Source organism: Camelus dromedarius, chromosome 12 (genome assembly GCF_036321535.1).
Source record: "Camelus dromedarius isolate mCamDro1 chromosome 12, mCamDro1.pat, whole genome shotgun sequence".
Lineage (NCBI taxonomy): Eukaryota > Metazoa > Chordata > Mammalia > Artiodactyla > Camelidae > Camelus > Camelus dromedarius.
In genome coordinates this window covers 34180880-34207304 of record NC_087447.1, presented here as the reverse complement: position 1 = coordinate 34207304, position 26425 = coordinate 34180880, and the positions used below count along the sequence as shown (strand labels likewise).

General features: G+C 46.2%; 1 protein-coding gene across 9 annotated transcripts in view; it reads left to right on the top strand.

The window, feature by feature from the left end:
* Nucleotides 1-26425, top strand: part of NAV2 (neuron navigator 2) — a 690497-nt gene that overhangs the window by 477249 nt on the left and 186823 nt on the right. For 8 of the 9 annotated variants that reach the window (XR_010383379.1, XM_064492508.1, XM_064492507.1 and 5 more), the window contains 3 exons: nucleotides 2233-2497; nucleotides 6618-6686; nucleotides 14828-14994. Coding sequence is in view for 8 of the 9 variants with exons in the window: in XM_064492508.1 (XP_064348578.1) it covers nucleotides 2233-2497; nucleotides 6618-6686; nucleotides 14828-14994 (501 nt within the window). In the remaining variant the exon portion in view is untranslated. The remainder of the gene's footprint in view (nucleotides 1-2232; nucleotides 2498-6617; nucleotides 6687-14827; nucleotides 14995-26425) is intronic. The other variant, XM_010987472.3, reaches the window with a different exon arrangement.

Below are 26425 nucleotides of genomic sequence, written 5' to 3'. Positions count from 1 at the left end.
GGTGGTTGATAACAAGTACCCTCTCCTTTGAAAAAAAAAAAAACAAAGAAAACTGAGGCTCAGAGAGGTTGAATCTTACAGAAACTCAGTCTATAAGCTGAATCAGCCCCTCCAAGCCCCACATTCTGTGACGATGTCCCTGTAAGAACATTTAGAAGCGGCAGCAGAGCAGGCCACAGGTGTGTTCTGTGGTTTCCTTAGGGTGGAGGAGGAGGTGGAGCTGAAAGGTTAAAGCTGAACCACCCAGAGAAACGAGGGGGCGGGCTTTCGGGAGACTTTCCGACCTCTGCGGAACCCTCTCTGCTCCCCGCATTGCATACAGTGGTTTGCGATTATCTTGGCTTGTCCAGGTCAGCCCTGGCTCACACCTGTTGTCCTGATGTAATTAAGAGCTTCCCATATAAAATAGATGAACAACAAGGACCTACTATATAGCACAGGGACTATATTTAATTTCTTATAATAACATATAATGGGGAAGAGTCTGGAAAAGAAAGTATGTATATGTGTAACTAAATTGCTTTGCTGTACACCTGAAACTAACATTGTAAATCAACCACACTTCAATAAAAAAACAAAATTTAAAAAAAAAGAGCTTCTCCCTTTCACTCCCCAAAATATCATAATCTGCATGGTAAATTATAAGGTCACCCTAGTAAAGAAACCATCATTTTTAGATCATGGAGCCGGAGCTGCATGGGAATCTCAGGATTCTGGGGCTGTGGTTGTCATACCGTAACCAAGACCAGTGAAGGACTTGACTGATGACAATGTGCTTCCACACATATGCTCGTTTGATCTGCAAAACAACCTTGCATAATGGAACAAGCTGTGTCAGTATTGTCATTTAAGGCCCAGCGAGATGAGGTGACTTGCCCAGGATTGCACAGCTTGTAAGTGGTGGAGTGGAACTCAGGGCTTTGGTTTTCCCAAAGCTGGGCTTCTGCCAGTTGTGTCCCACAATCAGAACATGCTGGCTCCCGAAGCAGTGAAAGTTGGACTCCAGTAGTTTGTATTGCCAGTTTCTTCAGAGCCTGGAAAGAGGAACTCTTCAACAGGAAGTAATTCAGCCTGACCTCGTCAGCCGATCACACCCCGGGGTGCTGGCAGGCTTACAGGGAGTGGGGCTGGTTTCTGAAAGGACCCCATTCATACCTTCTGCTTCTCTACTGGTCCTTGGCGGAAACTCCGGTTCCTTTATCAGCATCCTCTTCCCCAGCCTGGGGCTAACCTGGAGGTCTGTGTGACCCTCGCAGGCAAGGGAGGCCTCCCTTCCTCCAGCTCCACTCCCTCTAACCCCCTTGCCAGTTCAGAAAAAGAAATTCAGCCTAAGGGTGGAAGCAAAGCAGAGGAAAGCAAAGCTTCCCCCCAGGCTCCTCCTCCTCTGTCCCTCGAGCTGGGTGGCCCTATCACTTCACCCTCAGGGTCAGTTTAGACCTTGGCCATCAGCATCTGATGTTAAAAGAACTGCATAAAAGGAGGGATTGCTTTGCATCCAAATCCTCTGCCTGTGAATAAATATTTTATTCCCTCTCTGCGACTCTTTATGCATGCCTCGAGGCAAATACATTTTAACATCTGAAAAAAATTCTGTCTGGAGCAAAAATTTTCACATCCCCAACTCTGCACGAATTTCCTATAAGGGAATTTTTGCGTGAGTTCTCTATGGAAGCAAGCCCTATTACCTATCCCCACACCCACCCCAAATTCAGGTTATTTATTCAGCAAGCAGGAGAGACTCAGGGCCATAGGTCTGAGGGAAGGATGATTGGGTAACGCAGGGCAGGAACTGTGGAGCAGGCCGGCAGCCACTTGGCACACTTGAAGTGGCTTGAGGCACAGAGCACGGACTTAGCAGAGCCACGTGGAGACCAGTGAGTTCCCCCGCAGCCTCTGTCCTTGTATCGCTCGTGCTGCCTCCCGGACAAGCACAGTCTTGCTTGGGACTCTGACTTTTCTGGTGGTGTCCTGAGAATTTCCTCGGCCAGACATCCCAGTTGCAACTTGCCTCACATCTCCACGCCAATCCCAGTAGGGAGAATAAACTAATTTCTTTGTGGTCTCAGCCTGATTTTAATTGACTGTGATACCAATTAGGTGTTGGGGAAATCTGTCATCTCCTAGAGGAACTAAACTCAAAGGAGGGCTGAAGCAGCCTACTGAAGGGACCGGGAAAAGGGCTCCCCAGAAAGGATTCTTCCCGCTAACCCGCATCTCTTTATTGTCTTGCAGAAATCAGGAATGGCAACCTCAAGGCCATTCTAGGCCTCTTCTTCAGCCTCTCCCGGTACAAACAGCAGCAGCAACAGCCCCAGCCCCAGAAGCAGCACCTCTCCTCACCGCTGCCGCCCGCCGGGTCCCAGGCGGCCGGGGCCCCCTCGCAGTGCCAGGCTGGCACTCCCCAGCAACAGGTGCCAGCCACCCCTCAAGCCCCGGGCCAGCCTCACCAGCCAGCGCCACATCAGCAGTCAAAAGCACAAGCGGAGATGCAGTCCAGGTGGGCTCCTCGCCAGCTGAGAGTTCTGCTTTTCCAGGGGTCTTCCGCCCCGCTGACCACACCCTAGCCCGCACTGAGCGTGTTTTTCATTTGTGCTTCCTTGGTGCTGAGGACTACTGGTCATTTGTGGGGAATGAGCGTGACCTTGAAGTGGATGGATGCGCCTGGCGGAGATGTGTCCTTTTCTAGATCAGAATCGCCAGCAGCCAAAGCTAATTAGCTGCTCCTGCCTTAACTCTGCCCTATTACACGTACACATGCTCTTAGGCAATAAACAACCCCTAAAATAGACTTCAGACTTCTGCGTGTCTGCCTCCAAGCTGGGTGTTCAGTGTTATATGTGCAAGTAATTTCACTGAGTGGAGGCAAAAGGTCTCCAGCAGATGCCTCTGCTTTGCTATAGGAGAAATGCAGAAGAAAGATGGCAAGGGGTTTTTAGCGGGGAAAGAGGTAGCCCCCTTCCCTGTGAGGGCCAACATCCCCTGATGGGAGCAGTTATCATTAAAACGTGACTGAGTTTTGCTGACCTTAGAAACTGAGTAGTGGTGTCAGCTGTGATCCTCTGCTTTTTAGGTTAGGGCCTAGATTTTGTTGATGTTTCTAGAGGGACCGACCTTGCCAATGGGACTCACTGTAGAATAATACACCAGATACACCAACGGAACACCAGGGCAGTTGCCATCTACCCTGTCATGATGCGAATAGTTGCATTCCTTAGCAACTCTGTAAAAGATCACCTTGTAACATATTTGTTCTAATGACAGAAAAAAAGGGGGGGATGAGGAACTAGAAAGTTTTTGATTCATAGGGAAGTTCTGGAGAAAAGCCCATAATAATTATTTTTCAAGTCATAAACCTTTAGCTATCAAACCTAAATGTCACTGATCAACTTGATTGCTTGGTTTCATTTAATATACACTAAAGAGAAATAGCTTTTTCTTTCCAGTCCCCCAAAGCCTCGGCATTAGTAATCATAAGGTTTCTCACTTACCTTCATCCTTGGTAGCCCGTTGTAGTTGCGCAGAGTGGTTCAAATAAAGTAGCTGCCTTACAGATGGTTACGGCTTTTCTCCCCATGAGAACTGCTGTTCCCCAGTTTTGATGGTGTTAAAACCAGCAGTGATAGATATGATGTAAATCAGTCTCCCTAATTATCTAATTATGTCCAGTTCACATTATGGAAACTAGTGTGTGGGCTGGTAGAGGTGCATTGACCAGCAATAAGGAATAGACAGCCAGGCAGCCAGCCTCTGCCCCTTTGCCCTGAAGCACCACCTGGGTGGGAGCCATTCTTTGGTGAGAGAGGTCCCCTCCCTGATGGAGTGGGATGATTGAATGATCAGAACGCCATCCCCCACACTGCATTCTGCAGAGGGCCTATTCCCTGGATAGTGACTTTCAGGGAGAGGCTTCTATGGGGGAAAAATTGGGAAATAATCTGGGTTCAGTTGTTCTAACTGTTACTTCAGGGAACTACTGAGATCCTGGAATCTGCCAATATGCATTCATTTATCCAGCTAGTGTTTGAATGCCTTCTGTGTGCCAGGCACTGTTCTAGGTACTTGGGGGTCAAGGCGAAATGAGATATCTAAGGTGCCTGCTCTGGCATTCTACTGGAGGAGGCAGGCAAATGAAAGGGAAAGAGACATATCAGATAGTGGTGCTACAATCAGATGATGAGATTCAGAGGGATTGGGTTAATAACTTAGGTTGGATTGGTAGGAAGGTTTCTTTGAGGACATGACACCAAAGTGGAACTATGAATGACAAGGAGCTAGCCAGGCAGGTGTGGAATAGATGAGGCAGAGGGAGCAGCTGGTGCAAAGGCCGTGTGGTGGGAGTAAGCTTGGCAGGTTGGAGGAGCAGAAAGAAGGCTAACGTGGCTGGAGTTCAGTGGGTAAAGGGAAGTGGGAGGTGCAAGCAAAGAGGGCTGCCACCACTTACGTGGGAGACAGTGTGAGTGGTGTCCTCTGAAGTTGTGTAGTCCTGTAGCCCTGAAGCCAGGTCACAGAGAGACAATTAAACTGGGTAAAGTTCATATTTCATCCTAAAGCTAACAGGAAGCCATTGGAGAGTCTTGAGCAGGAGAAAGACTTGATTTGATTTACAGTTTTTTTTTAAAAAAAAAAGGTCACCTTTGCTCCTCTCTGGAGAATAAGACTCTGGAAGAGCAAGAACAGAAGGGAGGACCCAGCTCAGAGGCTTCTGTGGTCCTCTTGATGACAGTGGCTTGGATCAAGGTGGTAGAGCAGATACAGAGATGGACCAGTTCTGGGCCATTTTGGAGGATGAGCCAACAGGACTACAGGCAGATTGACTCTCTGGAATGAGGGAGAGGAATCACAGGTAAAGGTTAGATTTCTGGCTTAAGCAGCTAGGAAAATAGTGATATTTATTAAGATAAGGAAGCTGGGGGAAGGAACATGTGTGCACAGAAGAGGGCATAGGAAGCATTCTCAAACTCAGCCACAGAACTCTTCTTGTTTTATAGAGCATCTCATTGCATAGGGTTTCCAGGAACATGTGTTGAGAAAACTCTGGGCTTGTGTCACTGGGCTGTGCCAGCCTGAGATATCCATTTCCATGGGAAGCATTTGTCTTCTGAAAAGAACCAGATGTTCCATTCAGGACACCCATCTCCCAGTAAGAAAAAACATCCTACCATTAGTAAATGCCTTACCTAAAGATGAGCCAAGTTCATTTAAGCCAGCTTTTTAGATCCATTTATTCCAGAGTAGTTTCTGCCATCGTGGTGCCCCACTCTGTAATGTGGAGACAAATTTTGGAGTTACTGTATGTCCTCATTCATCCTTTATTTGGCTCAGATTGGGTTCCTTCTGCAAATGACTGGTTTTATCCATTATATACTAATACTTTCTAATTTTATTTCCAGAGAATATCTTGTTCTCAAGGTCTAGAAATACGATACCCCATGCTGATGCTCTAGCTGTAAATTTAAGAATAGTAAAATAGCTTCACTGGCTTAGTTCTATTGTATTTCTCTTCTCAAATTCTGACAAACTCCCGAGGGTAATGGTTCAGACCCTTGATCATCAATGTCAAATGTTGACACAACACCCAGATACCAGGTTTGGGTTGCCCCTCCCTTAGAACTCTGCCAGATATGAACACACCTCAGTACCGTACCTCTTGGGATAGCAAATATTAAAACTTGGCAACTTTTCCATAATGTGTGTTAATGAAGCAGTTGGGGAAGCTGAGCAAGGAAATTGGAGGCATTGGCATGAAGGAATCAGAGCAGCTTCTCTTAAATTCAGCTCTTCTCAGTACCTTATGTGATGGCTGAGAACTTGACCCACACTCCACCTCATGAAATTCTTCCCCATCTATGTCTACCTTACATATTATCAGTATTTAGCTTTTTAGGAAAAATCCAGAAAATTGCTTTAAAAAAAAAATTCATTCTCTGTTGTCTCTTTCTCCACTTCCTAACATTGCATTCCTCATCTCAGATCCTTTTATGAACATGGTATAGTATATATGGATGCAAGAAAGATAAATATTTCTATCTTTCACAAGGTAGTAAATAAATTTAACTTTTTTATGAAGTCCAACCATGATTCTTCATATTTATAAATTTATGGCTCAAAGCCCAGAATTTAGCAAGTTCAGAAGACTTTAAGACATTCCCAAGACCAGCAAACCTTGCAAACATCTCCACCCTTTTTTGGGGGGCAACTTTATGGGATATTCAGGATATTAATGGAAAAAGCACCCTGGTAGAACAAGCATGTGAAATCAAAGCTTCTAAATATGTTGGAAAGGCCAAAGTGTACTCGTCAGAGACCCCCAGCTTCAGCATCTTATTATGGAAGAAGGGCCTTATAGTGACTGATAGCAGAGAAGACATTTGGAATTAAAAGAAAAAGAAAGTCACACAAGTTCTTAGATAATCTTGATAGCAATTTCTTCACAGTGGAGATTTATCAAATCAGAGAAGTCAGACCTAGAAAGAAAGCTGCATGTTGTGGGAAAAGTGGGCGGGGGGAACCCTGGAGCCGGTCCCATTGTCACAGTACTCTGATTATTTGCTTGTGTGTCTAATGCATCTTCTCTCCCCTCACTCACCTCTTCCACTTTTTTCTTTCCTATCATGCAGTGCATCATCCAAGGACTCATCACAAAGCAAAATCATCCGCTTCACTCTCGGTCAGAAAAAGATCTCTAGGTTAGACTTTCTCCACACCCTGCAAAGCATGGTTTCAACCCAACTCCTCCTGCCCTTTGTTCTGGCTGCATTTCCTTTTGGTCCCTCTCCCTGTGTCATGTTTGCAGTTTGGGAAAACCCAACATGCTTTGGCTGATGACCCAATGTTGGAAAGTCGAGGGTGGCCGCGGGGTTGTTGAGGGTGGGGGGCATGCGTGTGTGTGTGTTTGTGTGTGTGACAGAGAGAGAGAGATTGAGTGTAAGTGAGGCTGAGTTGTGTGTGAGGTTTCTGCATTTCATTGATTTTTGTCTTTGATTGCTGGGGTGTCAAAGTCCATTCTGATTTGTAGAGAGATGAGTTTCTAGGTGGTTTTCCACAGTGGTTTTATCATGACTTTGGCCCCCTGCTCTGTCCTGGCCCGATCCCACCTCACCTGCATCTCATTTCTGTGTGTGATGTTTTTTGTTATTGTTGCTGTTGCTGAATTACTAATGTGAGATTAGTTTTTCTCTTGAGTTTTAAAGACCTGAAGCATGAATCCGATTATTCAGAGGGGACAAAGCAATAAGGCAGCTCTGTCTTATTTTTATTTCTGGATGCTCTTGTGTACCGTGGAGGGATCACCCCAGTTTCCTGAAAATAAAAATTAGGACTGCTCACTAATTAATTCTCTTGACTCAGAGTTTGGCATCTGCTGCATCCTCTGAGGACCCATTCCAGGGAATGGGAAATGGCAGTTACATCCTTGTATCTACTGTTGTTCTAAAGGTATCGACAGCTAACATTTATTAAATGCTTATCATGCACTAGTTTGAATACATTATCTTATTTAATCTTCACATCAGCCTTCTTGCGGTAAGTCATGTTATTATCCCCATTTTACAGATGAGCAAACTAAAACTTAAGTTCGGTAAGTTACTAAAGTCACACAGAAAGTGGAAAAACCCAAATTTGAGACCAGGTAATCAGAACCCTCACTTTAACCACTGTGTTAATCTCTCCCCTCAAGGAGGAGGACCTCCTTGAATTCTGGTCTTGATGTGGTTGTTGAGGCTGCTTTTTAAAATCTCAGGCTTCAACCATTTCTCCTGGCCTTTTGCCTCCCATTGCCTTGTGGCATCCTGTCAGAGATGAAATCTCCGCGTTACGGCTGGTATTTCTTTTTCGTCAAACTCTCACTTAAAGCTAAAGGAATGCCCATGCTGCATCCCTCTCTGTATTTGCGTCACAAATACGGAACCCACTCTCTTAGGCTCTAAGTGGGTACCTTTTCTAATCAGAGTTAACTTTTTAAAAAAGCTTATGCAGGGGGAGGCCCGACTCAGGATCTTCCTGGCTGGGGGGAGACGCCACAGGGTGGTTGCTTCTCTGTAGAATAAGTCAGCATGTTACCCAGACTTGGTTCTGCATCTCATAGCCACATGTCTTAGCCAGCTCTGGTTGCTGTAACACATCACCATAGAGCAAGTGACTTAACAGAAATTCACTTCTTGCAGTTCTGGAGACTGGGAAATCCGAGGTCAGGGTGCCAGCGCGGTCGGGTTCTGATGAGAGGCCTCTTGCCGATTTACAGATGGCCGTGTCCCTGCGGTGTCCTCACAGGGTGGAGAGCAGGGAGAAAGCGGGCTCTCCTGCCTCTCTTCTGAGGCACTCATCCCATCATGAGGGCTCCACTTTTGTGACCTAATTACCTCCCAGTGACCCCATCTCCAGATACCGTCACGTTGGGGTGACAACATATGAATTTGCAGAGCGGGAGACACAGAGAGCCCATAGCAGCGTGCTGGAGAGTGACTGCTTTCCCTGACAGCACAGGCCCAAGTCAGACAGACCCCCGCTGCACTGGTAAACTGGGTCCCCCCCCCTTTTTTTTTTGAGCATCACGCAATGTCCATACATAGGAAAGGAAGTGGGGGTGGGGACCTTGGCAGAAACCTGCAGTCTGGTGTTTGTTCCCACGATGCCAAGTTCTGGGAGAGAGAGAGAAAACAGGAGCTGGCTGGGGAAGTATCTAATTGGAAGCACATGCCCATCCGGTGAATGATCTGTTATCAGTCCCAGATGATGGAGGAGGGGGGGGGTGGGAATGGGAAGAGAGGAAGAACTGAAGGATGAGGGTGTGTCTGCCCTGCCCTGGGGGCATGCTGGGCATGGGGCTTCCGAGGTGACCGAAACCAAGGTCTGGCTTTCCGTCAGGGTCTTATCCCTCACCTAGGGTTTCTTTTGGACACATTGTTTCTGATGAGCCCAATAAAGGGATGTTCTTCATTTTATTATTTGCCTAACACTCATCCTTGCCTTACCTTCACCCCACTTCCCCGCCCTTAGCCTTGAGCACAATCTTGATAAGCATTTTAGCTGATCAGGCACCACCAAAAGTAGCAGTAAAGTTTGGTTGCCAAAAGAAACAGCCCTACCCCTCTGGCTGAGTAGGACACCTCTCCCAGAGCGCCAGAAATAGGTCTCTTGTTCAGGTGCAAACATTGATTGAACATCTGCTGGAGCCAAACACCTTGACAGGCAGCAGGAATGTTGAACCGGGTGGGAAGCCTCACCCTTGAGTCTCACCACAGGGAAGGGGCTTATGGAGGGAACTGGTGCAGGGTTGAAGGATTTCTATGAATTTCTGCCTTTGACCACGATATTGCCTCTGGGCATCCCTGGTGAGCCTCAGGTATTTAGGCTTATTCTGCCTGTGGGAAGTAGTGAAGCGTAATGATTAAGAGTGCAGCTTTGCAGTCAAACCTAGCAAACCTGGTTTTCACCACGTACTATGTTATCCAGGCCAATTATCTAATTTCCATGAGCCTGTGTTTCCTTATTGGTAAAATGGGGTAATCCTGCCTTATCACAGCGCTATGTGGATTAAATAAAGTCACTTCCAGTCCTTGACTACCTGGCATGTAATCAGTGCACCATAAATAGCTGATACAGTGATGTTGGTGGTTTGAGTTGATCTGGGCCAACTCTAGCAAGTCCCACAGAGTTGATCTCAGCAGGACCATCTCGCAGAGAGGAGTCATTGCCACTCGTAGTTTGGTCCTCTCCACCCAGCTGCTGAAAAGCAGATGCCACAGAGATGAGAGATTTAGCATTTAATCATCTTGTCTCCAAAAGCAGCTCTGATTATGACCTCTAGCCCGCCGAGGTCCTGAGCATGTGCACACAAGCTGCCTTCCTTCCTGGGAGGGCCATCTTCTCCCGGCCTTTGAAGTGGTTTTAGGGAGAAGAACCGCTTTCTGCCCATCAGCACGTACAGCACATGGCGCCAGGATGCAGGCGCAGGTTACGTGCCAGGAGTGACAGCCTTCCTGCCCCTGCCTGCTCCACTGCACACATGCTGGAGAAGTTGACCATGGTTCCCAGGGCTGCAGGATTTTTCTGCCTCCTCTTAATTACACCTCTTCCCTTAAACTTCATTTCTTTAAAAAAGCAACGTGTGTGTGTGTATCATAGAACCCACCCGTGTCCTCTGTCATTTTGTAAGTGTTGTCTGAATATGGAATGATTGTGGGCAGCAGAGTTCCTCCTGCAAAGGAGCCGTCAGAACCTACTGGGCTACTGGCACTCTGAATGTAGCAGGGTGTAAATGATTGGAGGTTGACTTGCCGCATTCCTCTCTGGCTACTTTTTCTCAGTGAGGCAGGCACCAGGGGCAGCATCTGTTGTGGTACCTGCAGCTGTTCCACAGGAGCAGGACCCAGCTCTGCAGCAGAGAAGAATTCTAATATACAGACAGCAGCTGGCTTCCAGGCTGGGGCTTGACAGAAGTTCTCCCGATGCACAAGGGTGTTAACAATAATGAACTTCAAGATGTTAGCCAAGGGCCTGTGTCACTATAAACTGGAAGATCCTCTGCCTCCCTGATGAATGCCTCATTGCTGGAGGACAAGACCAAGTCCCAGATTCATAGAGTGACTTTTGAAGCTGGCCCCTCCTGCTTTTCCAGCCTCATTTCCTTCCACGCTGTCCCCCAGGCCCCAGTACATGCTACCTCTTTCTTTCCTCTGTGCTTTTTTTTTTTTTTTTTTTTTTTTTTGCAAACTTCCCTCCACATGACCCCTCTGCCACCCTGCCTTCTTGCCCCTGGCTGACACTCATTCTGTTATCTAGAAAAGGAAAATAAGAATTACCTTGGTTCTTTGTCACCTGAAAAAAAGATTTTTGACGAGAGACAGGAAAAAGCGTGATAAGCAAATTTTATTAGTGGAGTAAACTAAATAGTGAAAGATAGTACACTCCTGAGAACTGGGAGCGGGCCAGTCCAAGAGAGGAAAACTGGCGCCGCTCTCTCTTTCCTCCTGTTTTTATATCCTGGTTTCGTGGTTGATTGATTAACTGATTGATTAACTGATTGATTCCCTGTGCTCTGGTTAATTGACAGCTCAGGTTCCTTGTGTTCTGGATTGTTCCTTTCCCCTTCCTCTCCCCCTGCCCAGTACTCATTTCTATCTAAACTACCTAACAATTCCACATGCCACATTGTGCTCTGGGGTGGCTTTTATTTGGAACCTTCCCTGAACATCTCACCAACCTCCCAATGTCATCATTTTCCTTCTTTGAATTACTTCTGACCTTTCATATATTTTATCAGCACATGTGTAATTAAGATGCCAGCTAGGATCAATCTGCCCCTGAAGATCTAGATAAGGTTGAGCTAGAACCCTGTGGTCGTCTGTTGGGGCTGCCATCTTAAACACCACAGATTGGGTGACTTACAGGCAACAGAAATTTATTGTTCCCAGTTCTGGAGGCTGGAAGTCCAAGACTGAGGTGCTAGCATGATCAGATTCTGGTGAAGGCCCTCTTGCAGGTTGCAGACTGCTGACTTCTTACTGCGTCCTCACATGGTGGAAGAGGCGAGCTAGCCGTCTGGATCCTCATTTATAAGGGCATTAATCTCATTCATGAGGGCTCTGCTTCATGACCTCATCACCTCCTAAAGGTCCCACATCCTAATACCATCACGTTGGGCCTTACGATTTCAACATACGAATTGGGGTAAGGAGGGACTCAAAAACACAAACATAGCACATCACTCCTTCAATTTGTGAGGTCCAGTCCCCTTCCCAGGATTGCTCAGGTATCTTAGGATCTCATGGTCACCTTTGGCTTTGAAATCCTGGATTTACAATTCATTTGGTTAATTCAGATTGTGGATGGACTCATCCATCTCAAGGAGTGTTTTGGTTCCCTCATGGGTGGGTCCAAATTAAGCTTTTTTCCTTACACCCACCACACATTCATTCATGGCCTTTGTGAGGCTGACTCTGCTGAAAACTGCAAAGGGATGGAGGGTTCTTGCTTGGGAGGAAGCAAGTGTCCAACCCCATTCACAAAAGAACCCAAGTTTTAAAGCACAGTGTTGATGTAGATTCCTTCCGACACTTGGAAGAAGTTGTCCATCCAGTTTTCCCATTCAGTCCAGTTAAGGGCGCTGTCCTTACTAGGGTGTAGTGGTGATGAGGTAGAGGGTGACATGAGTTGGCATGAGCTTTATGGTGGGTTTTGATAGCTAGGTATTTGCCAACCGTGTCAGCTGTCCTCAAGGCCCTCAAGACCGCTTCTTCCATTTCTCGGGAAACTTGGTACCACCTGTAACCATTTGAAGGATGAGTCACTCCCATCAAAGGAGCACCTCTAGGTCCTGACTTGAGGAAGAGGATCCAGTGGTGACCACCCCTGGGAAACCAGTGCTGTGTCAGTTAATCTAAGACTGAGGATGTGTCCCTCTGGGGAGTGGGGCCCACAGATGGCTTGGAGGTACCCCCAGGGGCAGGTCTTCTTCACAGCTACTTGGATGAAGCAGTTTCTCTTCTCGAATGTTCCTTTGGGAGATGATGAATCGTGTCTGCCAAAGCCTGTCTTGCCTCTTTGGAAATGTTGATGTCTGACTCTTGTGTGTTGACTTTTGTCCAGCTCTCTTCTGCTTCTTGAACCTAAATCCATCCATTTCCTTCCTTATTTGTCTGATTCTTTGTGCTATCATAGCATGTTTTCTTTATGACAATGTCCAATTTCTTTATGAATCTATGCTCAGCAGAGAGGATGGGAAGGGAAACCAGCATGCATCGAGTACTTACAACAGGCTGGACATTAAGTGCCATTTCAAGGTTATACCCACTGGGTGTACTTATTATTATTCTGAAGTTACAGATCTGGAACATGAATCTCAGATTATCAGACTGGTCGAATACATGGAGAAAAATCCATATTCTATCCATTGTACCACAATGCATCACAGAGGACCAGGTTGCCTACATCATTCAAGGTTGTGCCCATTCCATCCAGCACTTTAATTTCTTGCCCCTATAAAGGCCCTGTGCTGCCCTAAAAAAAATTCTGTGGTCCAGTCCCAGGTCAGGGCAGGGGGGGCCTCTATAGCAACTCTGAAAGGAATGCATCTTCTCCCTCCTCGTTGCCTTTGGCTTCCCTGTTCTTTGCCAATTCCCCACTGATGCAGACTGCTGTGACCTGTGTTACCCTGCACCACTTAAAACTGTTGCTATGACATCATCTTGGAACAAGTCCATAATCCTTTCCCAGGCCTATCTGTGGGCATAAAGACTCCTGCAGAGTCCAGCCTGAAGGAGCCCCACGTTTGCACCTGCAACAGCTCTGCCACTGGCTGAGTCCTCAAATAACAGTGTCTATCTTGGAGGGCTTGCAGGATGCTGTTTGCATGGGAAGCAGAACCAAGAGGTACCAAGATCCCACTGCTGGGTAGAGCTCCTTGATGTGTTGAGCTGGCTGCCTCTGGTCCCCAAACACAGGCACTGGCACTGCTGATTTTGCATCCTACCCTGTGCCTGTCTTCATAGGGCGACCATCTTTTCCAAACAAGATGGTTAACGTGCAAATCCTCCAAGTGAGGTGGGAGGTGAGGCCTTCCCTCTGCCACTTGTTGGGGGAAGAACTCACCCCCTTCCTTCTCTGCTAGCTCCCAGTTAAGGAATTGGGCCAGCTTCTTCTTAACTGTATAAATTTTACAGTCCTCTCACACCAGCTCGTGTTCCCTGTTTACTCTACAACCATCTTTCTTGCTCAGCCAACAAGAAAAAGTTTAAAGTGTTCGCCTGCTTATATCTGCTTCCAGACTGCAGACTTCTTTGGTACTTACAGATTTGTGTGGAAAGAGAAGGCTGAAAGCTTTATGAGTTGAAAATTCAGACTTATCACTAGATCTGATGCTAGTCAGCTGAGGTTCCAGTGGCTTTAAAACACAGCTAAGTGGGTTTTAGCTGAAAGATATAACTAAATATTTCGTCATTTATTCATCTTTCAACTTTAATGATTGGAAACAGTCCTCTTAGTAGTCCCTGAACCAAAATTCTGATTTGGGAAGTCTTACCCTTAAGTCTTTCGGGAATAGGCCATAATTCTTCAGACACATTACCAGAAATTAGTCTGCTGACTTTATTTCCCAAACCACCCCAAAATGAAGTGTTTTATTTAAAGAGAAAGTGTGTGTTTGTCTTTAGACTAACAGATTCCTGCTCATTTTACAGAAAAAATGCATGATTTTATCCATCTCCTGTGCAGAGAACCTGGGCTTCAGACTTAGAGCAATGTCTACAGAGATAGGCTGTCAGGTGTCGAAGGAAAATGAATGTCTGAACAAGTGTTTCCATCCAGGCCATAAGTTTTCATTGCAGATGGCTTGGGTTCTGAGGTAGCAGCTCCCTTTCTGATCATGATAAATTAGGTCTTTTTCTTGATGCTTACATCCCTAGATTATGGTGAAGACCATTTTTAGTACCTACCAGAAGAGATGCCCACACACAGTAAACAGTTTAGAGTCTTGACAAGCCTTTACGTTCCACCCTTGATAGAATTAGAGACGACGTGGTTTGGCCCTCTTGAAAAGTAAAATTACTCATCCAAGAGAAGAAGGAAGATGAGCTTTGTGTTTTTTAGTCAGCAAACACATTCATATGCTTTTCCTTCAAAATTCCTCTCTCTGCTCAAAGGAAAATTGCTCGTGCTTTGCTCTTGGACTTTACTGGGGTCATTGCTAGCCTAGATGTTTGTGGCGGTTGCATTAAATCCTCGGGCTGGTAGACCTCCACAGACCCGATGTCCTGCATGGCTGCGGTTCCTTCTTCTGAGACAACTGCTGTTCTGAGACTGAAGCCGTTACTCTGTTGCTTTTGCATTTTAGACTTCCAGGTCCTACCGCGAGGGTATCCGCTGCGGGCAGCGAGGCCAAAACACGCGGAGGGTCAGCCGCTGCTAACAACCGGCGGAGCCAGAGCTTTAACAACTATGACAAGTCCAAACCGGTCACCTCCCCTCCCCCACCACCACCGCCAAGCAGCCACGAGAAAGGTAAGCCACCTTCTTGGGATTCCTTTCTGGCCTCTTTTATAGCAGATCCAGTTCCTCTGGGTGAATGTGGGGTTGTAAATAGAGTGATGGGCATGGGTCACACGGACCTGCTTGGCTGGTGGGAACTTTGTTAGCAGAGGTATTAATGAAGTGGGGGAAATACTGTCGTCTTCACAGTTGCCAGCTGAAATAGCAGTGTTTGTCTGTGTGGGGCCCGGAAGACACACAGAAGCAATATAGCATTTGGAATTTGAAAGTAAACTTTCATAGAACGTGCTCTATGCAGTGGGTGGTTTTCTAGAAATGCAAGCTGCTTGGGGTGTGAATTTTGTGAGCTGATAAGGTTTTCTACCCATCAGAAGTGATGTGAGGGGAGATAGGAACACAGGGGTTTTCACCCTTTGAAATAGTCAGATATGTGAGTTGGCTAAATGAATATCTTGGCTACACATGAGAAGTAGGCAGCATTCCTCTTGGTGTTCTGATAATGTAACTTTTACCAAAAAAGGATATGATTTTTAACTATGCGTAGTGCTAAGCTTTTAGGTTGGGGAAGAAGGTAAGTAGCCCTGTGGGGACTCTGGCGCAGAAAGGAGGAGAACAAACCTTTGCTTGCAGCAGTCTCTGTCCATGATTCTTGGGAGACAGAGAAACTGAGACAGCCTAGAGGACTCTTCAGTAATAGGCAGAGCTCTCCTTTATTCCTCCCAGGCAAAGTGGTCTCGACTTCTCAGAGGGACATGCCCAGGTCTCTGGGAAGCATTTCGTGCCTGGTAGTATGGAAGCTTCCTAGGGCTTGTCCTGGATGTACCCCCCTCCTCCCCTGGGACCAAGGAGAGCTGCCTCCTGCTCCCCAAAGTGCTCCGGGAGACTGGGCGGCCCTCTCACCATGAATAAGATCAGAACCTCCTTCACCCACCTCTCCAGCTCAGGATAACTTGGTCCAATGGAACTGAGCTTCCCGCAGCCCCCACCCCATCCCCACCTAGTATACTGCAGGAAATAGGAAGGACATTTGTGTCGGGCTGACATACACGTAGCAGAAGGTTTCCCAGGCGAAGCGTTGGCAACTCTGCAACTAGCACCAAAGCTATAACCAGAATGTCTCAACCAGTCAAGACTCTGATCTAGCCTTTGGCTTCTGCCTCAAACAAATTCTTTTTCTCCTTCTCTCTCTTTTCTCCCCTCCCTTCCCATCTCCTCCATTCCTTTCCTTTTCATCACCGTACCCAAGTGTGTTCTTTTTAAATGTGTGTTTAAATTACCAAAGTAGTAAATGCTCGTGAAGTGGTATAAGTTTATATCAAATGAAAGTTCTCTCCACGCTCCCTGAAGGATACTAATATAAACCATCCTATGCATATCCTTCCAGAACTTTCACGGTGTGTTTATGTATATAAATAATATATATGGAAGAGCTATTTGTTGAGTACCTACTATGTGCCTCATTGAATTCCCCAGACAAACTGCGTTGCTATCTACATTTTACAAGGGATGAAGCGAGGTGAAGTCCTTGCCGAGGTCACACCAGAGGCAGTGAGAGGTGGAGGTGGGGCTCAGCTTAGGCACTTTGGGTCCAGAGCCACAGTTAATGCTGTGCTTCTCCTGGAAGTGGAACAGCCATGCTCACAGCTGAGCTAGTTAGAGATGTGCAGGTGAAGGAGAGAGGGGAGTGAAGAGGGTGTAGCGGAAAGCCGGCCCCTTTCCCATCGTCCTTTAGAGAGATGCTGTCATTAAAAAAGTCTGAAGGATGGCTGTGAGGCCAGTGTCCAAAAGATTGAGAAAATGAAGACAAGGTTCCTCATTGCTGCAACAGATGTGGTTCGAGGAAGCGGGGTTGCTGGCTGGACCTGTGTCTCAGAACCAAACACAGGTGCAGGGTCACCCACGCAGCCCCGCCAGGGGTTCCCCATCAGGGCTCGAGCAGCCACCAGTCTGCCTCCGTCCTGGGCAGCGGTTGTCACGGGTGCCCCAAGCAGACAGGGAGCCCCCAAGGCCTCTTAGAGGACAGGGGCTGTGAATTCTGAGAGAGGCATTGCTCAAGGGACAGGCTTCAGTGTCAGAAGAGAGGGAGCTTGTACTTAATCGCTGAGCACGTTGTACTTGCCAGGACTCAGATGCTCGCTATGCTTCCTGAGCTTCACACACTCCAGGAGGTAAGTATGAATCCGGTTTTACGGATAAAGAAAATGAGGCTAAATGAGATTTAGTACTTGGCCCTCCCTGGTCAGTGAGTGCAGGTGTGACTCCCAGATTTGAGCTCTGGCCCCGCCTGTCCCGGGGGTGTCTCTGGGGGAGCAGGTGAGGGAGTACGTGGGGAAATGCTGTGTGAGCTGTGACTTGCGGAGTCCTCTAAGGATTCGCAGTGATACAGATAACTGACAGTGGTTCCAGGTGCAGGAGCGGTGAGCCTGTCCCCCTCTCCTACTCCAGGGAGCTGAGGTAAAGCCAGGCTGGCACAGGCCCGGGTGTTTTTTTTTTTTTTTTACTAATTCTTTCCCACCATCCTGAGGTAAAGGGGCCGTGCGATTGTACCTTCAGAGACGTCCGTATTTCCCCCTCCTTTCTTCATGGTCCCTGTGTTCTCTCTTGAGTCTGACCTTGATTGCAGACTGTGAGGTAGCCAGCTTACATGCAAAATATATTTTGTGGTGAGGGAGCAGAAATAACTCAACCACCTGGCCGTGTATAAGACACTACATGTACTTGGGGGCATAAACTGTCATCCTTCATCTGGAAAAATCTCGGAGAGAGAACTCTCGTGAGCAGATGAATTGCAGTTCGGTGTGGCTGGTGCCCTGGTTGAGGCGCAGACTGCTTTCGGATGAGGTCAAGTCCATGATACAATCTCATTACCTGTCCTTCCTTGAAGCTTTCTTGTGAGTCAGTCAGGCCCTGATTATATTGTATTCTGACATTTCATTCTCAGGTAAACCAATTCGTGGGCTTTTTTATGTGACCCAGGAATTTCACTGCTAGGAATTGATCTAGTTACATCAGTAGGTTCAATGAGAATTCCTTACTCTGTCAATAAATGACAAAAAGTATTTTAGCACTTCGTCCCAAGTTTTAAAAAGGATTAAAAGGAAATTGAAACAGGCAACTTTTTAAAAACCCCAGGGCACTTTATACTTTGTGGGGAAATACTGAAACATTCCTCTTAAAATCAAGTCTAAAGAAACAAGTCCCCATTTTGGCAGCCTCACTGAATTTAGTTCTGATTATACTGCGCGGTCAACTGGAATGGAAAGCCGAAGAAAAGTGACGGGTAGTACTCCGAAGCTAGGAAACACGGGGGGACTCACACAGTTCGTTAGCTCATTCCATAAGGTGATCAAATACATAGTTGATAGACAAAAACCCGGAATGTTCTGTACAGCAATATGACCTGTTAGTTTCCCTAAAGATTCAAATTTCAGATTTTGCAGGTTTGAGGGAAAGTCTGCAGATCCTTAGCTTTTAGGAAAACCTGAGAATTGTTTGCTGTATCATTATGGGATATCATAGTTTTGCTCCACCTTTGGATTTGTGTTCCTGCAGACAGTGATCAGGTTAGAGCCTTGCCCGGCCTGCAGGATGTGTGAGCAGGATTGAAGGCAAAACCTCCGTTAAAGGATGGCTGGGACATCACGGGATGACCAGGACATACTGTGGCCCTTGGCTTCCTCTGGTGGCTCTAAGTGGCTCTAAGCCTCCAGGCCAGAGTCACTGATTATCAGGGGAGAGGAAATGGTTGTCTTTTTCAGCATCTATGACAGTTATCTGTTTTCTCTTCCTTCCATTCCCTCTCTTACATCCTCTGAGTGGGTGAACACTGCCAGAAATCTCATGCATTTCTGAGCTATTTAGTCCATCATACAAGTTTGAAATGTTTAGTATTCCTGGACCGAATTCTAATGGTTTTCATTTTATAGAAGGCACATCTTTATGATATTTTCACTACAATAATAATTATATAAAAATATTCAGACAACACCTAAATTTCTTAAAAGAAAAAGAACCCTACGTAATCCCACCTCCCAGATAAAGCCACTGTTTACCACTTGGTTTATATTCTTCTATATGTTTTTTCCATACACAGACTGTCACATTTTGATAAATTTTTCCAAATGTTTACTCTTTGCTAGGAACTATTTCAAGTGCTTTCTAAGTAATAATTTAATTCTTACAGGAGCCTTATACATATACAGACACTCTCTCTCACATGACATCTTAAATCTCATAAATAAAATGAATAAATCATGGACAGCCTTTTGTACAGGTCAATCTCTCTTCATAAGATAGTTGCGTAGTACTCCATTGTATGAATTTACCTTAGTATTTTTAACCACTTTCATTTAATTTGCTTCTAATTTTTTGATATTATAAACAGCACTGAATTGATGTCCTCATGTATCTTTTTTGCACATATACAACCATTTCAGTGGAATTTCTGCATTGGAGGGTGTATGCACATTTTACAGCTATTTAAACAGTGTCAAATTTTGCTCCCAAAAGATTATCCTGATGTATAATTCCTGTCAACAGTGTGTGAGAAAGCTAGTTTCTCTATACACTTGACACTCTTCATTCTCTTGGGCAAATTACCCTTTGTCTTTGAAATGAAGCAAATTGTTTTTAAGAGGCTGAAATAAGATCATTTGCTAAAAACTGACCTTTTTTATTGACAGTTTGCTGAGCATTACAACTCATGACCTTGGCATAATACAAAAGTACTTGGGTTGGAGATCAGGCTCACTCCCACCTGGCATGACTTCCCTCAAGACACTTAACTTCTCCAGACCTCAGTTTCCCCTTCTGTACAGTGAGTCTGAAGTCCTCTGTCATCAGCCACTGTGGAGTGTGAATGAATTCTTTCATTTTCACTGGCTGTCTGGTCTTGTCTCACGTGAGCCCCAGCAGCACTTTTCTGACGGGTTCCTTTTTCAGGTCTTCATGCTCTGGGTCACTTTCTTCCTCTTCGTTCACTGCTGCCTGTCATGGGCAAAAGAGGACAGCCAGATGTGGCTGGAGATAAAGTTTTCCAGCCCTCAGCACAACGTCATGTCTGAGTAACATTGGGGCCATTGGTTTAGAATCTCTGTAAACTTGTCACTTTGTGGCTGGCAGAGCAAGTTCTTTATCAGACTGAGCGATCGGAGATGTGAGCATGAGGAAGTTGCCCACATTCTGCCATTAATCAAGATGCTGACCTACAATTACAGTCTGGACTGGATGGAATTAATTTGGTGGTCCAAGTCATGCAGAAGGGTGCATGGTTGGGGTGCCCCTGTTTCGTGTTGTTTCTTTCCTCTGTTTGTTTTGTCACCAGTTGTGTCCAGCATTGGGCTGGTCATGCTAACAGTGTGGACTGGGCACAGACTCTGCTTCCTGGAGGCTCACAACCTCGGGAAGGGCGGTGCTCATTTGTCTTGTAATAGAGCTGTGGTCAAAGTTGTGAGCAAGAAGATGCACTCAGCCAGAAGGCTCGGGGAGGACTTCAGAGAAGTGATATCACCTTCCCTGATTTCCGTTTCAGGATTTCTGCCGAGAGAAAAGGAAGGGGAGACTGGGAGGGAATGACTCCTCTCCTGGTCCGGTGCTTATCTGAGAGGACATGTGCTGGGCTCACTGTGTTAATAAACTCATGTCCTGCAGAGTAGGAGAGTAGAGGGGAAACTTCTGCAAGATTGTCTCACTGGCGGGGTGCGGCCTCCCTGGGTCAGCAGGGGGCCCCTGCCGTTGCAGAGCTGTTACCCGGGGCAAGGAGAGAGCTCGGTACCTGTCAGCACTCAGGGGAGATAATCATCTCTGTTTGGGAATCAGCTCTGAAGTCACCATGACTCTCCTGCCAGAAGGCATAGTTGTCTGAGGGCTTAAAACGCCATCTTAGAGGTTCGAACCAGGGTATCGTTGTGTTGAAATTAGTCTGTGGGGATCATGTAGAAATGGAACTCAGTGAACTAATAGACCAGCTGCTGAGTTGGGCAGGCGGGGTGAGTTAGAGGATTCCAAACCTAGGCACGTGGCACTGCAGGGGAGAGGAATGTCTGGTGGGTGTTTGTTCCAGTTGCACCAGTCTCTTGGACCAGAATACAGTTATCTCAGAAGAAGAGGTTGGGCCCTGCAATTAAAGAGAGAACGTGTACCTTGAAGGCAGCCAACTGAGTTTGAGTTCTGGCCCTGCCGCGTCCCAGGAGGGTGGCTTTGGGCAAGTGCACTGCTTATCAGGGCATGTGCTCAGGATGGCAGTCAGACCATCACAGGCCACACCTGGCACCATTCTCCTCCGAAGGGTATAGACAGGAGTCACAGGCTGTTGGCGGGGCAGTGTGGGCATTTCTGTTCCAGAGCAGTGGTCCTCACAGCAGTACCGACAGCAGTCCACACAGCATCCCTGAGCTGTCCCTGCCCCCTCCCACCTCAGGTGATAGCTCAGGTGTGAGGTTAACAAGATTCACATGGGGCAGGCACAGGAGTCCCTCTAGTTTAAAAGCCCCGTGTCCCATGGAGCCAGTATCTCTTTGTAACAGTTCCCTGTGTATAACTTCTATGGTTCCCACAAGGCTTGGGCCCAATCAGTAGTCACAGTGCTCAGAGGAGCCCAGGATGGTGGCCACCAACAGTATTTATACTTCATTTACAGCTCTTCCCCATCCAGATGTAGTGTAACTGTCCACGGTCATTTTTTTTCATGAGCAGTGTTGCTTAGTAACATAGCTGACATTCTATCTTTATCAAGTTTCCAGGGGAACAGAGTTAGACAGTGAACCCAAGGTCAGATCCTCATGCAGAAGGGGAAAAGGTTTTGTTCATCCTTTTCTAATAGCATGTCACCTCACCTCTCAGAGATTCAGTTTTTTCGTCTATGAAGCAGCAGTGAGCTGCTCTAACCATAGTGATGGGAGCAAGGCAGATGTGAAGGGTTTTTTCTCATTTTTTGAGAAGCTCAATTCAGATTTTCTGTCCTTGTCACCTCTGTTGGTTGTAGACATTTCTCTGAAGGGTATGATTGTTGTTTCCTGGTTGCTGGAGTTTATGGACATGGTGGGTGCTATTTGCATAGTACGAAACAATCGCTACATTCTGATCTTTGTAAATAGTGTGTAAGTCAGTTGGTTTGCTGTCTGTTAATAGTGCTGTTTCACAAGTGGGCGGGTGGAGGTTACGGCTTCTGCAGTGAAGGCAGATTGCATTTTGTTAGATTGCATTTCACACCCTAGTTCCCTTTTGTTGTAAACAAATTATTGCCATTGTATAATTGAAGAGATAAAAAGTCCTAAAACACATGGCACCTCTCTCCAAAGATAATGCCTCAACAGAGTATATGCAAATTGCTGCTGTGTAACTGGGGAGAAAGCAGGTCCCACATGGTAGCTCTCGGTTAAGTGTGAAGCACACAGCTCCAGTCCCATGATCTGATGAGACGGTGAACTTGAGACTGTTGATGCTGCAGGTATGATTAATGAGCCGTCTACACTAGCATCCCTTGAGGAAATTGCTAAAAACAGAAATCCTGAAGCTTTACAAATCTTGTCCTTCAAATTCACATTTCTGAATTAGAGTCCCAAAGTCCGCATTTTACACCCTGGTCATTCTTACAACACTGAAGTGTGAGACCCCCTCTCCTGGGAGGACTTCTTGGTCCCCTCCGAAAGAGCGTGCCACCTTCTCATTGCCCTTCAACTCTCAGCAGCTACTTTGTAGTGTGTCATTCCGGGGAACGGAGATTAAGGTGGTGAGACCCCTAAACTAATGCCTGGTGTATGGCAGGAGCTCAGTACATGGGAAGCTATTTAAATCATCATATACATACATTTTGTTGTGCACAAATTTTAATTTATTCCCAGAGTCAGCAACTTGCCTACTTGCATAGGTCTTTGTGTCTTTTGGTTTCCTGCTGTTGCCTCACTCATCTCTAGCAAAGTTCTCATTTTAATTAAAAAAAAATAATGCTACCTTGTTTTAGCTGAGCTAATAGAAAAGAAGGAAATGGATTTGGATCCCATATTCAGGTTAGATATGAAGAAAAAGGGTCCCTGTAGGATCTGGATATGGTAGCAGAGGGAGGGGGAGAGTCTTCCCTGATTGGAGAACCACCTTCGGGCTCTTTCTCTGCCAGCACTTGAAGAGCTTGCTGTTGCTTGGTAAGAGCACTCTTCTGTTCAGAGTAAGGGTGAATTCCGAGGAAGGGTGAGCACTCGCAGGGCTGCCTGGAGAGGAGCCTATGCAGTGTGCCTTCCTTCCTGTTCTCCATCCTAGCTTAACCTCCAGCACTAAACTAAAGTCAAACATGGAAGGTGAAGGAGCTTGTATCTGGTATCGTCTCTCCGGCCACCTCCGGGAGCCGTTTTCTTGATCTACTGTGTAACTCAAAGAGCCTTCAGAGCAGGAGACGCATCAATCCCACTAATGTGTGAGACTAATAACCTTTAATGCCAAAGCCGTCCTTTTTCAGGGAGAAGAATAAGAAGGATCTAACCATGTGTGCTCTTCTCTAAATATGGATGTGTCTGAAAGCCTTGCGTGAGCTCCTGGTTCTGCTATCTGTCCTTTCTCGAAAAGACAGTAAACATGACTTTTTGTAACAGGATGAAGGAGTTGAGAAAAAGAGAGAAAAGAGATCATTTAGGAATATGAAATAGCTATTTGATTAGTCTTGTGTCAGGAATGAAAAGTGACTAGTTGATGTTCATCTGATCTTCAGGTAATCAATCTCAGCATCTCTTTTGCTTCCATCTGCTGTGTGGAAAACATCACACGTACACAAATTCAATTTAATTTCAAGGATCATTGGTAGGGGAAAGTATTTATGTTTCTGGGGGCTCCCTTCGGAATTTTTATCCAGGTATCATCTGGAGTCAGAGCTTAAGTTCAGTCATTCATTCAGATGTTCTTCTATAAAAAAAAATTTTTTTTTCTTCTCTAAAGTTAGGTACCTGACAGTGTTTATTAGCATGAGAAGATAAATAGCTTTGGGGATAAATGAGATTGACTTTTCTATGAGCACATGGGGCTCATGTTCACAATGCAGAGTACAGGAACAGAACGCTGGCCAGACAAGGGAGCGCTCTGGAACAGTAAAACTTGACGGCTCATGTAGCCGCCCCAACCTGATGAGACCACGTGTGTGGCTGCCTGGGTGCTGAGGACGTAGCATCCTCTAACTTAAATGAACCTACCAGATAAAATTCCTGTTTCTCTGGGGCATTTTGCCTTCCTCAAGCTCCTAAGTCTATGCATTTCATCAGGAGACCAACACATAACCTGTGTGTCAGGGAACCATCTTCTGATGAGGAGGTCGGTTGAGGGGTCACACTGAAAATATCCATTTCCAGGATGATGGTCACAGCCATCTACATTGTGATAAGAGGGGTACACGGGCCACCCTCAGGTGTCATGCCGTGGAGAGAAGTGTCATGCTGCAGAGTGGTTTATGCCAAGGCACTGTGTGCACAATTTACATTCTTAGTGTCCTGGGAGCGCCTGCCTCGATTTCTTGGCGGCTGTGTTGGTTCATGCGATTGTCCAGGCTCCCCGAACTTTGTGGATATTCTACAGCTAATAGCTGCTGATGGAAATCAGCGGTCTGGCCCACTTCCCTCAAAAGAGCAAAGGTAAAGGAGACCTCGCCACACCTAATGCTCCCTGTGCCCTTTTCAAAATGGGAGAATCACAGCATTTTTATGAAATGTGAAATGAGGTGGGGATCAGTGTCCTGTAATAACTCACCTTGGGCAAAGCAAAGATTTAAAAAAAAAAGAAAAAAAGGTTCTGTGGCTCAGGACAGCCCTGATGGTGAGTCTCTGCTGCCCTCTACTGCCCAGGCTTTGTTTCACATCCGAGTGGAGCTTTGGTTTTCAGCCTGGCATCCTTGGGACGTCCTGGGAAGATAACGACTCCAGACAGAGCCTTCCCACTTGTGTTTCCACAATTTGGGAGAATGTACATGGACTGAATAAAACCCACATCATGGGCACGATCAGGTTCATGTGGCCATGATGGAAAAACTCGCCAGTGTGAGGAACTGAGAGCAAGCGTGAGCTAAAATCGGTCTTCACAAAGCCATCCATCCTTCTCTCTTCAGTGGGCCACCAGCGAGTAGGCTCTGTAATCAGGGTTAGCCCGAAAGAGAAGGATCTTTGAAGGTTCTAGGTGATGACTGCTGCAGGAAAAGATATGCTAGATTTGGCTCCATTTTTAAGAGCAGATAATTCCAACCAGACTGTACAGTATGAATTAAATGGGTCTCCCCCTTCTTTTCGGGCATTCGTATACTTGGAACTCAGATTTCATCCTTTAGTACATTATCGGGTGCCTTCTGTATCTCAAGCATCATGCCAGTCACTAAATATTCAAAAGTGAAAAAGCAGATAATGATCCCTGCCCTCATGGAACTTAGAGTCTGGTGGCAGAGACAGCTGTTAAACATGGCACAAATCTTCTCATTGCATTTTGTGACACCTGCGCTTGACAAGGTGATTAGGTGTTGGGAGGATGCATATAGAAGGGATGAACTGAATTCTCTGGATTAGTTAGAACCTCATCAGGGTGAGACCCAGAGACGAAATTTGCAGGGGTCTGTCTGCTTTGCTCAGAAGACCCGTTCTTGCACCAGCGGTTAGAAGCAAAAGATGTTTTAGGGAACAGTTTACTGGGGAGAGACCACTTTCCTTTTAGAAATAAAGCTCTGTATCCTGGGCCAGCTTTTTTTCTCCCTCTAGCCACAGCGGGTAGAACTAAAAAAAAATTACAAGGAAGCAAATTTTCGCTTTATTAAAAAAAAAGAACTTTTTCACATCTTTCTTCTCACAGTTGAGCAGGCTGTCTTGAGTAGGGAGGTCCCTCACTCCAGAGGAACAGAAACAAGCTAGACCATCACTCACTATTGTTAACAGAGGGGAGTTTTCTTATATTAGCAGGTAGATTGGAAGAGATTTTCTCTAAGATCCTTTGCAAATATAGGATTTGATTATCCCGGGCAAAGGGTAGAGTTGGTGTGATTTTAGTAGGTCTTGGAAAAGGCCTGGTAATGACAGTAACTCCCCCACAGTTTATTTGAGTTCCCAGAGCACCCCCCACGCCCACACTTCGAGTTGGTTCCTTTGAAGGTCTTCATTCATTCCAAAAGTGCACTGTATTCTTGACGGTGCCGCTTATTCTCTAGGGTTCATTACTGGAAAAAAGTTGCATTTCAAGCAGATAACAGCCTCTGTACGGTTTGTGATAAATTCCTTTACTCCGTTCACATACCCGGGGACGATTTTTCTCTTCACTTCACCTAAGTTGTTTGGAACTTGCCAAGCTCATGCTCTGAAGCCATCAGAGAGGCTGCAGGCAAGGATCCCTGCCACACGAAAGTGGTCGTGGCCACTGAGTGAGAAGGGGCTTGTGGCTGCTTTCAACTGTTTAACACTTGGACTCGTTTTCTTACCCTCTCCAGAGAAGAGCC